Source organism: Hemicordylus capensis, chromosome 1 (genome assembly GCF_027244095.1).
Source record: "Hemicordylus capensis ecotype Gifberg chromosome 1, rHemCap1.1.pri, whole genome shotgun sequence".
Classification (NCBI taxonomy): Eukaryota; Metazoa; Chordata; class Lepidosauria; order Squamata; family Cordylidae; genus Hemicordylus; species Hemicordylus capensis.
The window spans coordinates 436,814,432-436,834,468 of record NC_069657.1 but is presented as its reverse complement, the minus strand read 5'-3'; the positions used below and the strand labels follow the sequence as shown (position 1 = coordinate 436,834,468).

Sequence of the window (20,037 nt, the reverse complement as noted above, 5' to 3'; positions counted from 1 at the left end):
GTTTATATCCATGAATAACAGAGTCCCACTGGTTTTCACTGTTCCACCATGTTTCCGTTATGCCCACTATATCTATGTTTTTGTTATCAACCAAGCAATCCAGCTCGCCCATCTTGGCTTGAAGGTTTCTGGCATTGGCATATAAGTACTTATATACTGAACCTCTTACCTGGTGTGTGCTATCATTCTTATGGCCATTTGATCTCTTTGATCAGCTAGCACAACCTTCTGTCTGCTTTTATTTGGTTCTACTCTGTCCCCTTCTGGATTTACTGGAGTATTTGCACAATCACACCTTAAGGGATGGTATTTGCCGATCCGGATACTGCCAGCTCCTGTCGGCTATCCCCCAGGTGTCATATTAAAAGCTGCTCTGTGACCTTTTAAATTTTAAGTGCCAGTAGTCTGGTTCCAGTTTGATTCAAGTGGATCCCGTCCCTTTTGTTCAGCCACATCTTATCCCAAATTGTATTCCAGTGCCTAACAAAGATAAACCCCTCCTCGCGGCACCATCATTTCATCTACACATTGAGACCCCTCAGCTCTGCCTGACTTGCTTACCCTATGCAAGGAACAGGTAGCATTTCTGATAATGCTACCTTGGAGATCCTGGACTTCAGTATGCTAGTCCAGTATCCTGTTCCACACAGTGGCACATCAGGATCTCTCGACTGCATTTCCCAACATCATTGTTGTCGATGTGCACCACGACAGCTGACTCCTCCCCAGTACTGGCTAACAGCCTATCTATCATGTGACATCTGCAACCTTTGCACCAGACAGGTGAAGACAGACTGCACCACTGTGCAGTCTACATGTGGGTCACAGACCGATCTCTTTATACCCCTGATGATTGAATTGCCCACTACTAGGAGGCCTTCACTCTCCATAGGATTATCCCCTGTGTGAGAGGATGTACCTCTCTGACTCTCTTGAGCTTCTCCAGATGAGCCACCTTGGCTTCGAGGGAATGAACTTGTTTCCTGAAAGCCATGAACTACTTGCACTGAGCAGACACCCCATGATTTCTGCCCATTGAGCAAGACTTGTATCCCAGAATACTGTAAGATGAGACAGAACAGTGGTACATATGCTAGTAACCTTCAGACTTGACTACTGCAATGTACTCTATGTGGGGCTGCCTTTGTATGTAGTCTGGAAACTGCAGTTGGTAAAGAATGTGGCAGCCAGGTTGGTCATCTCGAAGAGACCATATTACTCCTGTTTTGAAAGAGCTACACTGGCTGCCAATAAGTTTCCAAGCAAAATACAAGGTGCTACCCTAAGTGGCTTAGACGCTGGGTATTTAAGAGAATGTCTTCATTGCCATGAACCCCACCGCATGTTGAGATCATCTAGAGAGGCTCATCTGCAGTTGCCATCGGCTTATTGGGTGGCCACATAGGGATGAGCCTTCTCTGTTGCTGCCCTGAGACTCTAGAATGTGCTCCCTGCTGAAATAAGAGCTTCCCCATCTCTGACAACCATTAATTAATTTATTAGTTTCTATACTGCCCAAAACTTGCATCTCTGGGTGGCTTACAATTAAGATCATTTTTAAAATTAAAACATTTAAAACCTAGTATTAACATTATTTAAAATAATAAATCTAAAAGTCTGGGTGAATAAATGTGTTTCCAGTACTTTTTAAAAAGTTGCCAGAGATGGGGAGGCTCTTATTTCAACAGGGAGCACATTCCAAAGTCTAGGGGCTGCAATGGAGAAGGCCTGTTCCCGAGTAGCCTCCAGATGAGTTGGCGGCAGCCGCAGGCAAACCTCTCCAGATTATCTTAGCAGGTGGTGGGGCTAATGGCAAAGAAGACATTCTCTTAAATACCCAGGGCCTAAGCTGTTTAGGGCTTTATAGGTTTTAACCAAAACCTTGTATTTTGCCCGGAAATGTATTGGCAGCCAGTGCAATTCGTTCAACACAGGAATAATATGGTCTCTCCTAGATGACCCAGAGACCAACCTGGCTGCCGCGTTCTGAGCCAACTGCATTTTCCGGATTACATACAAAAGCAGCCCCACATAGAGTGCACTGCAGTAATCCAGCCTAGAGGTTGCCCGCATATGTACCACTGTTTAGAGGTCGTTCATATCAAGAAACAGATGCAGCTGGCGTATCAGCCTGATCTGATAAAAAGCACCTCTGCCCACCACTTCAACCTGGGACACCAGAGAGAGGTTTGGATCCGGAAGCACCCCCAGACTGCATACCTGTTCCTTCTGGGGGAGCGTGACCCCATCCAGAACTGACAGATCAAAACAATCTCCCGAGTTCAGACCCTGCACAATAACTACCTCCGTCGTATATGGATTTAGCCTCAGTTTGTTATCCCTCATCCAACCCATTACTGCCTCCAGGCAGGCGTTATTTATGCTTTCTCCTGATGAGGTTAACATGGATAAATAGATTTGGGTATCATCAGCATACTGATAACACCCTGCACCAAATCCCCTGATGATCTCTCCCAGTGGTTTCATGTAGATATTAAACAACATTGGAGCCCAGAGGAGCACCATACAAAAGTTCAGATTTTGAAGAACAACAGTCTACAAGAGACACCATCTGGAATCTGCTTGTGAAGTAGGAGTGGAACCACTGCAAAGCAGTGTCTCCCATCCCCAATCCCCTCAGACGATCCAGAAGGATACTATGGTCAATAGTATTGAAAGCCGCTGAGAGATCCAAAAGGACCAACAGAGTCACACTCCTTCTGTCAATTCCCAATTGGAGATCATTCATCAGGCTGACCAAGGCAGTCTCCACCCCATAGCCCACCTGAAAGCCGGTTTGAAATAGGTCTAGATAATCAGTTTCCTCCAAGACTGCCTGGAGCTGGGAGGCTACCACCTTCTCAATCACCTTGCCCAACCATGGAAGGTTGGAGACAGGCCTGTAATTATTTAACACTGAGGGATCCAAGGCAGGCCTCGTCAGAAGTGGTCTGATTGTCTCCTTAAGACAAGGAGGCATCCTGCCCTCCCTCAGAGAATAATTTATAATCTCTACCAGGCCCTCTACAACAGCCTCCCTGCCAAATAGTATAAGCCATGTCGCACAAGGATCAAGAGGGCAGGTGGTAGGGCACACCATTCCAAGCAACTTGTCCATATCCTCGGGAGTCACAAACTGGAACTGATCCAGGGTCATCACATAAGAGGAGCTTATATGCTGGATACCTCGGCATCAGACTCTGTAACAATTGTGGAGTTTGAATCCAAGTTGGCCCGAATACGAGAGATTCTGTCCAAAAAAATCAGTTATAACAAGTAACTTGGTTCTAAGTACTGATTGAAGGGGGGCACATTAGTCCCTTCACGACCCTGAACAACTTGGCCGGACGTGAACTTGCAGATACGATACGGGAGGGGGGGAAATCACTTCTTTGCCACACGTATTGCCTGAGCATAGATCTTCAAATGCTCTCTATGTAATAATTTGTTGGATTCGAGTCGAGTCTTCCGCCCGCTTCAGCCCTCGTAGTTCTTCCATATACCAAGGGGCCAGTTTTGAAGTGGGTTGGAGAGGATACTTAGGAGCGACCGTGTCCAGTGCCCTGGTGAGTTGATTATTCCAATTCTCCACCAGAGCGTAGACAGGGTCACCAGCAGAGCCAACACTAAATCCCTCCAAGGCGCCTTGGAATCCTTTTGGATCCAGTAACCTTCTAGGGCGGACCATCCTAATGCCCCCCCCCCGCCCCTGCAGAGGTGGGATGTGGTCATGAATCAATGGGGAAATCACAGGAGTCCCCACTCACGGTATGCCACACTGTTCACAGTGAAAGACTAGATCAAGCATATGACCAGCAATATGGTCCTGAGACCACCTGGGATAAGCCCATAGTTGTCAGGGCCGCTATGAACTCCTGAGTTGCCCCATACAAATTGGAACCAAAGTGAACATTGAAGTTGCCCAGCACTGCAAGCTTGGGAGACTTGAATGCCAAGCCTGAGACCAAGTCCGCCAGCTCAGTTAGGGGACTCCGTCAGGCAGCGGGGCAATGGGTGCACCAACAGAAGTCCCAGTCTATCCCTCTTTCCCAAACGTAGGTATACACATTCAGTGTGGTCAGACACTTCGACAGGGATCCTGGTCAGGGAGATATTGTTCTTATAGACCACTGCCACTCCATCTCCCTGACCACTTCCCCTCCCCTCCCCTCCTCTCCTCTTCAACAGAATACCCTGGAGGAAGAAGCCAGGACCAGACTGGGCCACCAGCCTCCCCCAACCGAGTCTCTGTAATACATACCAGGTCTGCCCCTTCATCCAGAATCAAATCATGGATGATTTCAGGTTTTTTCTGGACCGACCTGACATTACAATACTTTTAAACAAGTATTTAAAGACTTATCTCTTCACCCAACTTTTTAATTTCACAGTGATTTTAACGTTTTTATTTTGTTTTAAATTGCTTTATGTTGTAAACTGTACAGAGGTGGAAATTTGGGGGCAGTGAACAAATTCGATTGAATGAATGATTCATTATAGAAGATGGAAAATAAAAGCAACACTTGTAAAACTTTCTCTCCTTTCTCTCCTGCCTGTGGCTTCCAGCGGGATCTGATGGGCTACTGTGCGAAACAGGATGTTGGACTAGATGGGCCTTGGGCCTGATCCAGCAGGGCTGTTCTTCTGTTCTTCTGTTCTACCCTGTTTGACTTGTATTTAGAGGTAGTCTTGTGTGTGTGTTGCTGTACACAAAAGAAATGTATTTTGTGAACAAAAGGAGAGCTGGTCTTGTGGTAGCAAGCATGATTTGTCCCTTTAGCTAAGCAGGTTCCACCCTGGTTACATATGAATGGGAGACTAGAAGTGTGAGCACTGCAAGATATTCCCTTCAGGGGATGGAGCTGCTCTGGGAAGAGCAGAAGGTTTCAAGTTCCCTCCCTGGCTTCTCCAAGATAGGGCGGAGAGAGATTCCTGCCTGCAGCCTTGGAGAAGCCACTGCTAGTCTATGAAGACAATACTGAGCTAGATAGACCAATGGTCTGACTCAGTATATGGCCGCTTCCTATGTTCCTATGTCTTGGCTCTTTTCCAGAGGGCTGAAAGGTCTAAAAACAATTTATGGTTTTTAAGTGTACACACAGGGTTGTACAATGTCCCCTAGCCTCACAAGTGTGTGTTTTCCTGCTCCCCTTTGTGCACATGGTTTGGGAAAATTCTGCTTCCAATTCTGACTTAGAATAAGCAAGAATGGTTTGTTACATCCAAACCACGTATTTGTGACTTATTCTAAATGAGTTTCAAAATGAACCAGGATCTGAAGCTGGGGTCAAATTACATGAGTACATGTAAGAAGAGATTTCTGGAATTTGAGTCTTGAAGTCTGGTGGGAAAGTACTGCAGTGCAATTGTTCACATCTGTTCACTCAGCCACCTCAAGTTATGGTAGCTTAACAGGCATCTTTTCTCTCGTAGAAGAATTGCTGTATACAGTTAGGAAGGCTTACTAGTTTACCTGAAATACATGTGGTCTTCATGTATTTGTGATTATTATAGCAGCTAACTGTAGACCTCTTCTCCCTGAGAGAAGCTGTAATAATGTCTCTCGTTTTTGCTTTTCTTCCTGTACAAAGTATATAATAGAAATGTGTAGCAAAGCACAAGGCCAACAATCTTTTAAGGCGCAGTCTTTTAAGGTACAGACAAGCAGCCTCAGTATATGTGACACAAGTAGCATGAGTACTGGGGATTTGTGTCACATATGGATGGGAGCTGTTAGGACTGCTGGGCCAGGCTGCAGCATAGACAGGCCTAAGGACCTGCCTGTTTGCAAATGTGATAGGCCAGCAGCAAAAGTGCCCTACGTGGGGAAGTTGCAATTCGCTACTGTACTGTGCATATATAGTAGCACTACCTCATCGTTGGCCTTGATTTGTACTGCACTTGCCAAAAGGTTTGGCTACTTCTCTTTCAAGGAAATCCGGGGGCACATTTTGTATCCTTTTAATTTGCTTCATAACTACTTTAGGCTAGAGGAAAAGGCAAGTCTAAGATAGTGTTGTATTTACTGTTAATGTTATTTATGAATTGATTACTAAGAGATTTATAAGTTTTAAGTATACTTTACTGATGCTTACATACAGATTTGAATAATCTAAAATATGTAAGTGTAACAGGCAAACTATATATTAATACATAGAAAATAAAAATGCACAGCATGTTTCACCAAGATATCTCGCAGGTTAGCCAATCTCTCAATGTACCATAGAGCTTTTTCTACCTTTTGTTGGCGAGTAGCACTGCTTCCAGGAACCACTGCTGTGAGTAGGAATGGACAACACACCGTATAGTTATTGTTGCAGTAAGGGAGCATCTTTATTAAGTTGCTGCTCTCTCCTAGTCTCTTTCTGTCCTCCATTCCTTCCTTGATCAAACTGTACCTTCTTTGAAAGATGGGGTCTGGGCTGTACTGGCACATTGCCGTCTTGACCATATCCATTTCTGTTGAGGTTTAGCCAAGCAAAGCAGTGCTGTGTAGTCCCTGTGACAGTGGTGCTGCTTCATGCAATGTAGAGTAATCTGCCATACTGTGAAGCACCACCAGTGATGTCCATACAACTGGTTAAAAAGCATTGATCTGGCAGCTTGCTTGCTTTCTGTAACTTGAAAATAGAGCAGTGTGTATTTTTCTGTGCTAACAATACAACTTATGTCATTTTTATGTCAAATTTTGTTATTTCCCTCCCTTTGTTTCTTGGCAGATGATGATGTACCTGCAGATATGGTTGCAGAAGAATCAGGTCCTGGTGCACAAAATAGTCCATACCAACTTCGCAGAAAAACTCTTTTACCTAAAAGAACAGCTTGCCCTACAAAGAGCAGTATGGAGGTATTTAAAACAACAACAAAGACGTATTTTTCACCTTCTAAAATCAATATGTAACATAGTACTCTAGTTTAGATGCAATGTGAGTCAGGACTGGATCTTGATTTCATGTGATATCCTCAGTTTTGGGTGCAAATGTTTTCCCCCTTTGTACACAAGAGAAAAGATTCTACTTCAGAGCCTGGCTTAGACAAGCCAGGTTCTTTTATTACATCAAAACCAGGCAATCCTGGTTTATCCTAGCCAGAGTTTCCAAATAAAAAAGAATCTGGCCAGCTAAAGATCCTGGTATATTTGGCAATTTGGGTTAGATATAGGCAATATTGCCTGATAAAGACACAATGAGAGATCCTGGCTTGTTTTATGTCAGAACTGGACCAATGAATATTTTCCACTATGCCATACATTGAAAGGCCAATGGGTGGGGGAAATTCCACATGTGAGAGCAGCATGAATGGGAGAGGGAGGATTTGGTGAGACTGTGGCCAGTATATTTAGAATAACTATGCCACAACTAATCTACTTTTCTAAAAACCTGCCAGGGTGCCTCTACTTCAACTACAGAGAACTTTGGTCATCGAGCGAAACGTGCTAGAGTATCTGGGAAGTCGCAGGATTTATCAGGTAATTGTTTTTGCTTTGAGAACTTTTTGTTTAAAAGCTGTATGTGTGCGTGTGTGTGTATGTATATATATATATATATATATATATATATATATATATATATACACATATACATATATACACACACACACTTACTTACTTACTTACTTACTAGCTATGCTCTCCAGGAGTCGGCACCGACTCGACTGCACACTTTACCTTTACCTTTACCTGAAGTTATGCAGTGAAAGGGAACAGTTGCTGGTTTTCTTTTCTTCACTTAAATTAGTCTCCTTTCTTTCCCTCCCTCCTTTATTTCTCCTTTCTTTGTGCCAGAGAAGTTCCTTTCCTCCTCCTCCTCCTCTTCCTCCTCCTCCTCACTTGCTTTTCTGACCCTCTACCTTCTTTAGTTCATTCTTTGAATTGTATTTTTAACTGTGGTTTGGAGCATATCTGGTGGCATTTTAGCCAGCTAGCAGATGTTGCTGATCAACATGAACACTGTGAAAAGCAAAGCTGGTGGTGATGTGAAACAGAGAAGAGTAGAGCTGGTCTTGTGGTAGCAAGCATGACTTGTCCCCTTAGCTAAGCAGGGTCTGCCCTGGTTGCATTTGAATGGGAGACTACGTGTGAACACTGTAAGATATTCCCCTTAGGGGATGGAGCTGCTCTGGGAAGAACAGAAGTTCCCAAGTTCCCTCTCTGGCACCTCCAAGATAGGGCTGAGAGGGACTCCTGCCTTCAACCTTGGAGAAGTCGCTGCCAGACACTCTGACTCAGTATATGGCAGCTTCCTATGTTCCAGTGTTACTAAAGATGCTGCCTGCTTGCCTTTCCAGAAGGTTGGCCCTCCATTGAAAACAATGGCACTTATTTTAAGTTGAATTAAAGGTAATTAGGCATCCAAGGTGGCTGGTTTCTCTTAGAGGAAGGAGTATATATAAGGTCTGAATTTTCTAAACCCTTAAATGTTTTGGAAGGTAAGGGGAAGTATGGATTTTAGACCCCTTTAAAGCTCACAGCACACATTTGGAAATTATATATGTTTGATGATGCTGATGATAATTGCCTTGGTTGTAAAGCGGCTTTCTAACTCCCCTCCCCCTTTTTAAAAAGCTTGAATGATTTTTAAAAGGGAGAGTTGTAGGTAATCCCCTGCTAACTGGGCAAAGAGGCACCTTTTAAACATGGTGAGTCTCTTTATTTAGCAGGGGGAGAGTAACTGGCCCTATCCACTCCCAGCACAGTACCTCCAGTGACTATTGCTGGTGTCCATCTTGTTTGTTTTTTTAGAATGTGAGTCCTTTGGGGACAGGGAGCCATCCATCTTATTTATTTATTATTTCTCTGTGTAAAGCTACCTGAGCCATTTTTGGAAGGACGGTATAGAAATTGAATTAATAATAATCATCATTATCATCAAAAAATAACTGAGCACATGAACCAAACAACCACCAGGGTTCGACTTCCAGCTCTAAAAACAGTTGCCAAAAAACAACTTGCTCAGGCATTAAAAGATGTCAATGCTGCACTTGCAGAAATAACAATCAATAATTTGCAAGAAACAAACCAACTAATGTACAGTGCAGCAACGATAACAACACAAGAGCTCGGATATAAGATCAGTGGATCTATAAAAAAAAGAAAGCAGTACATCACCTAAATGGAAGATTCGATTAGAAAATAAAATCTCCAGGCTTAGATCAGATGCTAGTAAATTGAAAGATATGAAAGACAAGAAGCTGAAGAATGAAAACACCAAACAGTATCTGATCCAAAAATACCACCTAGATTCAAGGAAAATTAGAGAAGTCCTGGAAATAATAAAGCAGCAAATAACAGCAGTGTCAAAGAAGATTAGCAGATATGAAGCCAGAATTACACAACACAGGCAGAATCTCCAATTCCAGTCAAATCAGAGACGTTTCTACCAAAGCCTAGAAGGAGAAACTGCAAGAAACATAGAAACACCAAATAAAGAAGAAACAGTGCAATTCTGGGGGAAATTATGAGACAATCCAATAGATTATAATAAAAAAGCAGGCTGGATGAAAGAGGTCGAAAAATGTAACCAACAAACGCAAGATCTAATAATAACACCAGAATTAATAAGTGAAAGATCAAAGAAAATTAAAAATTGGACTGCGCCAGGTGACAATGAACTGCATGGCTTTTGGCTTAAACACCTAACAAGCCTTCATAAACAACTATCAAAACAGTCCAATCACATTTGGCAAGGAGGTGATATTGAACAATGGCTAACAACTGGGAAAACTCATCTCATCATGAAAGACCCAGCAAAAGGTGCAGTTCCAAGTAATTATAGACCGATAACCTGCCTGCCAACCATGTTCAAATTATTAACTGGAATAATAGCAGATGAAGTGAAGCAACACTTATTAACTAACAAACAGCTTCCAGTTGAACAGAAAGGAAATTGCCCGAACACCAGAGGCACAAAAGACCAGCTTCTGATTGACAAAATGATTTTAGAAAACTGCAAGAGAAGAAAAACCAATCTAAGTGTTGCATGGATTGACTACACCACAAATCTAAAGATCGTAAGACCCGGAAAATCATGACCATCAATCATGCTCTGCACCCCCGCAGTGATGTCGATAGGCTATACCTCCCTCGCAGCTCAGGTGGAAGAGGAATGCTGCAAGTCCATCAAACAGTAGAGGAGGAGAAAAGAGGCCTTGAAGAATATATCAAGGACAGTGAAGAAGATGCACTTAAAATTGTCAATAATGCGAAACTATTCAACACCAATGAAACAAAGCAGGCCTACAAGAAAGAACAAGTCAAGAACCGAGCAGAAAAATAGAAAATAAGCCACTGCATGGTCAGTATTTGCACAATATAAGTGGAAAATCAGATATCACCAAGACCTGGCAATGGCTTAAGAATGGCAACTTGAAGAAAGAAACAGAGGGTTTAATACTGGCTGCACAAGAACAGGCACTAAGAACAAATGCAATAAGAGCAAAAGTGGAAAAATCCACCACAAACAGCAAGTGCCACCTTTGTAAAGAAGCAGATGAAACCGTGGACCACCTAATCAGCTGTTGTAAGAAGATCGCACGGACTGAATACAAACAAAGGCATGACAAAGTAGCAGGGATGATACACTGGAACATCTGCAAAAAATACAAGCTACCTGTAGCCAAAAATTGGTGGGACCATCAAATTGAAAAAGTTGAAGAAAATGAAGATGTAAAAATATTATGGGACTTCCGACTACAAACATGCAAACATCTGCCACACAATACACCAGATATAACTGTAGTCGAGAAGAAAGAAAAACAAGTCAAAATAATCGACATAGCAATACCAGGGGATAGCAGAATAGAAGAAAAAGAAATAGAAAAAATCATCAAATACAAAGATCTACAAATTGAAATTGAAAGGCTGTGGCAGAAAAAGACCAAAATAATCCCAGTGGTAATTGGCGCCCTGGGTGCAGTTCCAAAAGACCTTGAAGAGCACCTCAACAGCATAGGGGCCACAGAAATCACCATCTGCCAATTACAAAAAGCAGCTTTACTGGGAACAGCCTATATTCTGCGACGATATCTATAACAATTGACAATAAAATTCAGCCATCCCATGTCCTTGGGAAGGATTTGATGTCTGGATAAATCAAACCAGTCAATAACACATGTCTGACTGTGTAAACAAGAAATTCCCCCAGTGAAGCACTACCTTGGTGTGGTTGTGGGGCTTGCGTGCTCTGAGGGAGGTGAGAGCTGTGCCAGAGGTCCAACCATACTGGACAGGTCTCACCAGAGGAGCCAGACAAAGAGTTCCTCTCCCATCAACAATATGGTGAGATGTAACTTTAATAAAACTATACCACATCGGTCGTTGCCCGGGTCAACAAGGACCGTGCCAGGTGCTGGAGTCCCTGGACATCTGGTGGCAAGTGTGCAACAGGACTTAAGATCTTCAGCTGAGCAACCAGGGCTGGAGACTGCAAAGTTACTGGAAGAAACGTCGCTTAACCGAAAACAATATACGAAAAATGACAACAAGGAAATAATGATCTGCTATTACAAGTCTAGTCCAACTAGAAGAGGTTATTTTAAAAGAATGTACCAAATCTGGAAAGAGAAGCATCCAGATACAGAAATCACAGAAGAAAGGCTAGCAGACCAGAGAAGATTCATAATAAGTAATAAAATATTCACAGGAGTTGAGCTGGAAGAACTGCAAAGAGCAACACAGGCTCAAGATATGGAAGAAGAATTACCACCAACTGAAGCAGTTACTCAGGCGCAGGTAGAGGAGGTGTTGGAAATAGAGGACGCCACTGTTGCTGAACTGTTTCAAAATCAAAACCAGGCAACCTCCCCTTTGCCTTCACCTCAAAAACCCGAATACCGTTTAACAGAAAAGCAAGAAGAACTAAAGCAAAAAATAACAGAGCACATGAACCAAACAACCACCAGCGTTCGACTTCCCGCTCTAAAAACAGTTGCCAAAAAACAACTTGCTCAGGCATTAAAAGATGTCAATGCTTCACTTGCAGAAATAACAACCAATAATTTGCAAGAAACAAACCAACTAATGTACAGTGCAGCAACGATAACAACACAAGAGCTCGGATATAAGATCAGTGGACCTGTAAAAAAAAGAGGAAGTAGTACATCACCTAAATGGAAGATTAGATAAGAAAATAAAATCTCCAGGCTTAGATCAGATGCTAGTAAATTGAAAGATATGAAAGACAAGAAGCTGAAGAATGAAAACACCAAACAGTATCTGATCCAAAAATACCACCTAGATTCAAGGAAAATTAGAGAAGTCCTGGAAATAATAAAGCAGCAAATAACAGCAGTGTCAAAGAAGATTAGCAAATACGAAGCCAGAATTACACAACACAGGCAGAATCTCCAATTCCAGTCAAATCAGAGACGTTTCTACCAAAGCCTAGAAGGAGAAACTGCAAGAAATGTAGAAACACCAAATAAAGAAGAAACAGTGCAATTCTGGGGGAAATTATGAGACAATCTAATAGATTATAATAAAAAAGCAGGCTGGATGAAAGAGGTCGAAAAATGTAACCAACAAAAGCAAGATCTAATAATAACACTAGAATTAATAAGTGAAAGAGCAAAGAAAATTAAAAATTGGACTGCTCCAGGCGATGATGAACTGCATGGCTTTTGGTTTAAACACCTAACAAGCCTTCATAAACAACTATCAAAACAGTCCAATCACATTTGGCAAGGAGGTGATATTGAACAATGGCTAACAACTGGGAAAACTCATCTCATCATGAAAGACCCAGCAAAAGGTGCAGTTCCAAGTAATTATAGACCGATAACCTGCCTGCCAACTATGTTCAAATTATTAACTGGAATAATAGCAGATGAAGTGAAGCAACACTTATTAACTAACAAACAGCTTCCAGTTGAACAGAAAGGAAATTGCCCGAACACCAGAGGCACAAAAGACCAGCTTCTGATTGACAAAATGATTTTAGAAAATTGCAAGAGAAGAAAAACCAATCTACTACAAGAAATTGACTACAAGAAAGCCTTCAACTCATTGCCTCATACATGGATACTAAAATGTTTAGAAACAACTGGTGTCAGCAAAAACATTCAGATATTTATTTTTTAAAAAGCAATGAGCATGTGTACACAGTTAACAATCAGTGGTGAGACACTTGGACAGTTTAGCATGAGAAGAGGCATTTTCCAAGGGGACTCACTATCCCCTCTGTTGTTTGTAATCGCCATGACCCCACTTTCACATATACTAAACAAAACAGGCCTCGGATACCAAACATCTAAAACATCAAGTAAAATCAACCATCTGCTGTACATGGACGATCTGAAGTTGTATGGAAAGTCCCAGTCAGAAACTGAATCACTGCTAAACACTGTTCGTATATTCAGTAGCGATATAGCAATGGAGTTTGGACTAGACAAGTGTGCTGCATTAATAATGAAAAGAGGAAAAATAACAAAACCAGAAGGCATAGAACTGCCCAATGGAAGCAACATCAAGAACCTGGAAGAGAAAGAACATTACAAAGACTTGGGCATTCTCCAGGCTGATAACATCGCACACACTGAAGTTAAAAGAAAAATTGGAAGTGAATACATCAGGAGAGTTAGAAAAATCCTCAAGTCCAAACTCAGTGGCGGGAACACCATACAAGGCATAAACACCTGGGCTATACCTGTTATCAGATACACTGCAGGAATAATAGACTGGACCCAGGCAGAGTTAGAGATGCTAGATCGTAAGACCAGGAAAATCATGACCATCAATCATGCTCTGCACCCCCGCAGTGATGTAGATAGGCTATACCTCCCTCGCAACTCAGGTGGAAGAGGAATGCTGAAAGTCCATCAAACAGTAGAGGAGGAGAAAAGAGGCCTTGAAGAATATATCAAGGACAGTGAAGAAGATGCACTTCAGATGGTCAAGAACGAGAAACTATTCAACACCAATGAAAGAAAGCAGGCCTACAAGAAAGGACAAGTCAAGAACCGAGCACAAAAATGAAAAAATAAGCCCCTGCATGGTCAATATTTGCACAATATAAGTGGAAAATCAGACATCACCAAGACCTGGCAATGGCTTAAGAATGGCAACTTGAAGAAAGAAACTGAGGGTTTATTACTGGCTGCACAAGAACAGGCACTAAGAACAAATGCAATAAGAGCAAAAGTCGAAAAATCCACCACAAACAGCAAGTGCCGCCTTTGTAAAGAAGCAGATGAAACCGTGGACCACCTGATCAGCTGTTGTAAGAAGATCGCACAGACTGACTACAAACAAAGGCATGACAAGGTAGCAGGGATGATACACTGGAACATCTGCAAAAAATACAAGCTACCTGTAGCCAAAAATTGGTGGGACCATCAAATTGAAAAAGTTGAAGAAAATGAAGATGTAAAAATATTATGGGACTTCCGACTACAAACAAACAAACATCTGCCACACAATACACCAGATAGAACTGTAGTTGAGAAGAAAGAAAAACAAGTCAAAATAATCGACATAGCAATACCAGGGGATAGCAGAATAGAAGAAAAAGAAATAGAAAAAATCACCAAATACAAAGATCTACAAATTGAAATTGAAAGGCTGTGGCAGAAAAAGGCCAAAATAATCCCAGTGGTCATTGGCGCCCTGGGTGCAGTCCCAAAAGACCTTGAAGAGCACCTCAACAGCATAGGTGCCACAGAAATCACCACCAGCCAATTACAAAAAGCAGCTTTACTGGGAACAGCCTATATTTTGCAACGATATCTATAATAACCAACAGTATTGATGATAAAATTCTGGCATCCCATGTCCTTGGGAAGGACTCGATGTCTGGATAAAACAAACCAGTCAATAACACCTGTCTGACTGTGTAAACAAGAAATAATAATAATAATAGCAGCAGACCTATTTATTTGTAGTCATTTGATTCTGTGTGTGAATTTTTCTGATATTGGAAGATCTCTTTCCTTTTGGAAGATTCTCATGATTAGCTTCTTGAAGGGATACTTCAGGATCAAATTTTGAGAGATGTGTGCTTATTTGGCAAACTTGTTTGTGTTGCAGCATGCAGATGAGGATGAGGGGCATTTTGGCATTAACATCTAAGAGAACAAGCAATATCTCTTCTGGGGAGTTGGGTCCGATCACAGGGCTACTGGTTGCTAACTTGTAGTGTACAGTGTAGCCAAGACAAACCTGATAGTTTGAACTAGGCAGAGAAATCGTAAAACTCTTAGTAGTAGAGTGAGGAGGGTTCATACAAAACTTATTTTGTGGCAGCTGCTTTCACTAAACCCATTTTGAGGTGTTGGTTGAGACCTTCAGAACATTTTGAGGCCTATGCTGTATATCTGAAACTGCCCTCCCTCTGTGAACCTCGACTTGCTGATGTCTTCTGAGGGAGCTGTGCTTGGGTGTCCTCCTGTGCGAGAATATAGAGCAACAAGATGTGAGATCAAGCTTCAGCTATTGTTGCCCCAATACTTTAGATGCACTTCATAGTGAGGTCTGCCAATACCCCGTGTTAGAAAGCTCCAAAGGGGGCTTTTATTTCAGCATATGTTGGAAGGAATATGATTACTTAGCCTGCTTTGTGTTTCGGCTATCTTAGTTTGTGTCTCAGATATGAACCTTTTAATTAATTAGTGTGTGTTAGTCAAAGATATGACAAGACTTTCAAGGCATTCAGCTAAATCTATAAAGTCAAGTAGTGCTACTACTTCACTACCAAAATGGTTGTGATGTACTACCTCAGCAAACAGTTCCTTTACTTTGGTGGAGGTGGACTATCTAGTGTGTTCTCTCTGATTGGGCTGCCATCCCATTAAAGAGGCTGATCTATAGGTAGGGGTTCTCAGTGTACAAAGATAGAAGGCTATTAGCCAGAGCTTTTAATGGGCATATATATCCCTGTGGACTAATACCCCAAATCACTGGAGAAAATAAGAGGCGTCAAAAAGAGATCAGTCTCTCTGTGGCATGTCCTCTGTCTACTGAACATAAGAAAAGCCCGGCTGGATCAGGCCCAAGGTCGATCTAGTCCAGCATTTTGTTTCACACAGTGGCTCACCAGATGCCTCTGGGAAGTCCACAGGTAAGAGCTGAGGGCATGCCCTTTCTCCTACTGTTACTCCCTTGCATCATGCCTCTGAGGTGGCCTATGGCTCTCACACTAGTAGCCATTGATAGACCTGTCCTCCATGAAATTATCTAAATCCCTCTTAAAGCCATCTAGGCTGTTGGCTGTCACCACATCTTGTGGCAGAGGTTGATTATGCATTGTGTGAAAAAGTCTTTTTGTCTGTCCTAAACTTCTTGGCAGTCAGTTTCATGGGATGACCCCTGGTTCTAGTGTTATGTGAGAGGGAGAAGAATTTCTTTCTATCAACTTTCTCCATACTATGCATTATTTTATAGATCTCTATCATGTCTCCTCTCAGTCATCTTTTTTTCTAAACTAAAAAGCCCCAGGTGTTGTAGTTTTGCCTCATAAGGAGGGTGCTCTAGGCCCCTAATCATCTTGGTTGCCCTCTTCTGCACTTTTCCCAGTTCTACAATTTCCTCATTAAGATACGGTGTCCAGAACTGTACACAGTACTCCAAATGTGGCTGTACCCCAGTTTTGTATAAGGGCATTACAATATTATCAGTTTTATTTTCAGTACCCTTCCTAATGATCCCTAGCATGGAATTGGCCATTTTCACAGCTGCCGCACATTGAGTCGACACTTTCAATGAGCTTTCCACCACAACCCCAAGATCCCTCTCCTGGCCAGTCACTGACAGCTCAGTCCTCATCAGTGTATATGTGTAGTTGGGGTTTTTTTCCCCCAGTATGCATCACCTTACTCTTGCTCACATTGAACTGCATTTGCCATTTTGTTGCCCACTCACCCAGTTTGGAGAGATCCTTTTGGAGCTCCTCACAATCTCTTTTGGATTTCACTGCCCTAAGTAGTTTAGTGTCATCTGCAAATTTGGCAACCTCTCTGGTTATCCAACTTCTAGATCATTTATGAAGAAGTTAAAGAGCACTAGTCCCAGTACAGATCCCTGTGGGACCACACTTCTTTCTTTCCTCCATTTAGAGAACTGTCCATTTAGACCCACCCTCTTTTCCCTATCCCTCAATAAGTTATACCAATCCACACATGAACCTGTCCCCTTATCCCATGACTGCTAGGTTTTCTCAAAAGTCTTTTTGATGAGGAACATTGTCGAAAGCTTTTTGAAAGTCTAGGTGTACTATGCGGGATCACCTTCATCCATACACCTGTCAAAAAGTTGGTGAGGCAGGATTTATTCTGGCTCTCATTCGCAAGAACAGGGCCTGTTCTTCTTTATCCGTAACAATTTTATCCTTGAGCCTGGAGTTCTTGGTTGCCAATGAAAACATAGATGTAGTGGGCATAACGGAAACGTGGTGAAACAGTGAGAACCAGTTGCATTCTAGAGCTGCTAAACCTAACAAAATTCTCTCCTACTTCTTTCTTTAGCAAAAAAAATAAAATAAAAATAGGGCTGGCAGGGCCTATCCTCTGTCAAATTGAGTACTATTAATTCTCACCCCTGACTACCTGAAGGAAGAATCCTCTTGAAGTTAAACGTAAACTATAGGAACTCAGTCCAGTTGAGAACAATGGGACACTACTTTATAGTTACGTTTTCAAGTCCCAATAATTTTGCTGAGATTTAGGCAGGTGTCACTTCATCTGGTATGTTTGGATGAGGCTCTCATGTTAGTGACCCATGTGCCATTAAGGACAACCTCCAGGCCTATTCAAAATGTCATGTGGAGTATGAGGGGTGGGGGGCAGGAAGATAGATTTGAATCCCCTCTTGGGTAAATAAAATTCCTTTTAAATCTCTTTTTCATAGAAAGCTAGCATTTCGAGTTGAAGGATTTCAGTTTAGCCATTTCCTTTGCATGTTAGACTTTCACATGCAAGGAGTTCTTCTGTGAGGAATAGCCAATGAACATGTGACATTTTGTCTGCTCTCTGATTTGATCCAAAAGGTGCTCAAACAGCAGTTCGAACCTCAGTCCATGCACACCCCGAGTTGGAATTTACGATCTTCTGAAAACATCCATTTATTTTTCATCACATTTAATGTTATTGTCTCAACTTTTCCTGTGAGGAAACTATAAAGCGTTTTGGGGCTTTTTAGTTTAGGAAAAAGGCAACTTAGGGAGGACATTATATGATTATTCATGGTGTGAGAAAAGTGGATAGAGAAATATTTCTCCCTTTCTCATAACAGAACTTTGAGTCATCTAATGAAATTGATTGGCAAGAGATTCAGGACAATCGAAAATAAAACTTACTTGGCACAATGCACAGTCAGTTTATGGAATTCACTAGCATAAGATGTAGTGATGGCTACTAGCTTGGATTCCTTAAAACAGTAGATTAGACAAATTCATGAAGGATTGATATGTCAATAGCTATTAGCCATGACAACTATGTGGAACTTTATCTTCCGAGGCAACTTGATACCAAATATCAGTTGTTGAACAACAGTTCCTTGTGAAAGCTAACATGGATTTTTTTTTAAAAAAGATCGCAGGTGAGACTTTCAGTTTAAACTACAAAAAATAAAAGAAGTATGAGACATATTCATAGCTGTTTGTTCAGAGTCCAGCTGAGTTCAGTGGGACTCAGTTCCAAGGACTTAGGCCTTTGTGTAAGTCCAGAAAATCTTGTATACCTTTTGAGACTATTGGGAGATGCTTAAGAGCATTAAACAAGCCATGTAATATGAAAGCTAAAATGAACTTTAACTCTCTTTCTTGAGTACTTAAATTATGTATTCAATCTTTTTATATTTCTGAAAGTAAAATTCTGCAGGAACTTATTTAAAAGCAAGTGTAGAAGTATTTCACTCAAAGAAGAGTGGCACTCTTCTTTAATAATTAAGCTGAAACTGACACTACTTAAGATTCTTGCTAACTTGAATGGCAATCAGGATTCTGGATATTTAAATCTTTTTAGTAGAACAGCTTTTTCTGCTCATTTGTTTAGTTCTCAATATAAAATATATTATTTTAAGTTGACGATATTTTAAGTAGAACTGCAAGATGAATTGATATAATCAAACTGGTCTAAATTGCCAAGAAAATACTTTTAAAAAAATTTCCCAAATAACTATACATACCAGTTAGTTAATATAACAAGTTAAACACATTGGTTTACAGCTAAGCAGAACCTTAGGAACATAATCCAAAGCCTTCTGGTCATGCAGCCTATGTGCTTTTTGAACTGCAAAAATCAACAGCTTAGAAGAGACAGACTTTTCTTTGGCACACTCTGCACATGCAATGACATTAAGCTGTAATCCTGTGCATACTTGCTTGGAAGCAAGCCTTATTGAACAAAATAGGACTTACATATATGGTTTTCAGAAGCAAGGATGGTTCATTTAAAAAAAACAAAACCTCACAATGGAGTCCAGGCAGTGGAGCACTGCCATACTGCTGCATATGTGTAACAAACCTTTGGGGTTATTGCAGAACAGAGCAGTTCTGCTCCATCTTAAAGTTGCACAAATGCAGTTTGTGATACCCATTGTAAATAATTACATGCACAATTTTTCCCCAGACCTTCACATCAGTATCCACCACCCACATGTCACTTTGTGGTATGTGAGCTACTATGTGCCTGAACTGGAGAGTAAATATCCATCCTTGTTGGTAATCATGAACAGGGTCGTCCTGTGGGGGCATGAGCAGCACTCCTCCTTCACTGCCGCTCCTGCTCCCCGGCCCCCACTGGGTCTCCAGCACTCGCAGCACTAAGGAGTTCAGTGGCCTCCCTCGTTCCAGATTGGAGAGCTGCAACTGAACTTCCCAGTGCTGCGCTAGCTAGATACTAGATGAGAGGCACGCATGCGCTCTGCCTAATCAGGGCGCACACGCACCTCTCATTTGGTATCCAGCTCAAGAGAGGCAACTAGCCCCCCCCCCCCCCCCCGTGCAAGCTGGATACTAAATAAGGGCACATGCACAGCCCTAGTATCCAGCTTGTGCAGCACTGGGAAGTTTGCCTCTTTGCTCATTTGAGTGAGGAGAGAAGTGACCAAAT

At 41.9% G+C, this 20,037-nt stretch overlaps 1 protein-coding gene across 1 annotated transcript in view; it reads left to right on the top strand.

The window, feature by feature from the left end:
* Positions 1 to 20,037, top strand: part of FBXO11 (F-box protein 11) — a 142,871-nt gene that overhangs the window by 77,265 nt on the left and 45,569 nt on the right. The window contains exons 2-3 of the mRNA XM_053243955.1: positions 6,720 to 6,847; positions 7,387 to 7,468. Of these exons, the coding sequence (XP_053099930.1) occupies positions 6,720 to 6,847; positions 7,387 to 7,468 (210 nt within the window). The remainder of the gene's footprint in view (positions 1 to 6,719; positions 6,848 to 7,386; positions 7,469 to 20,037) is intronic.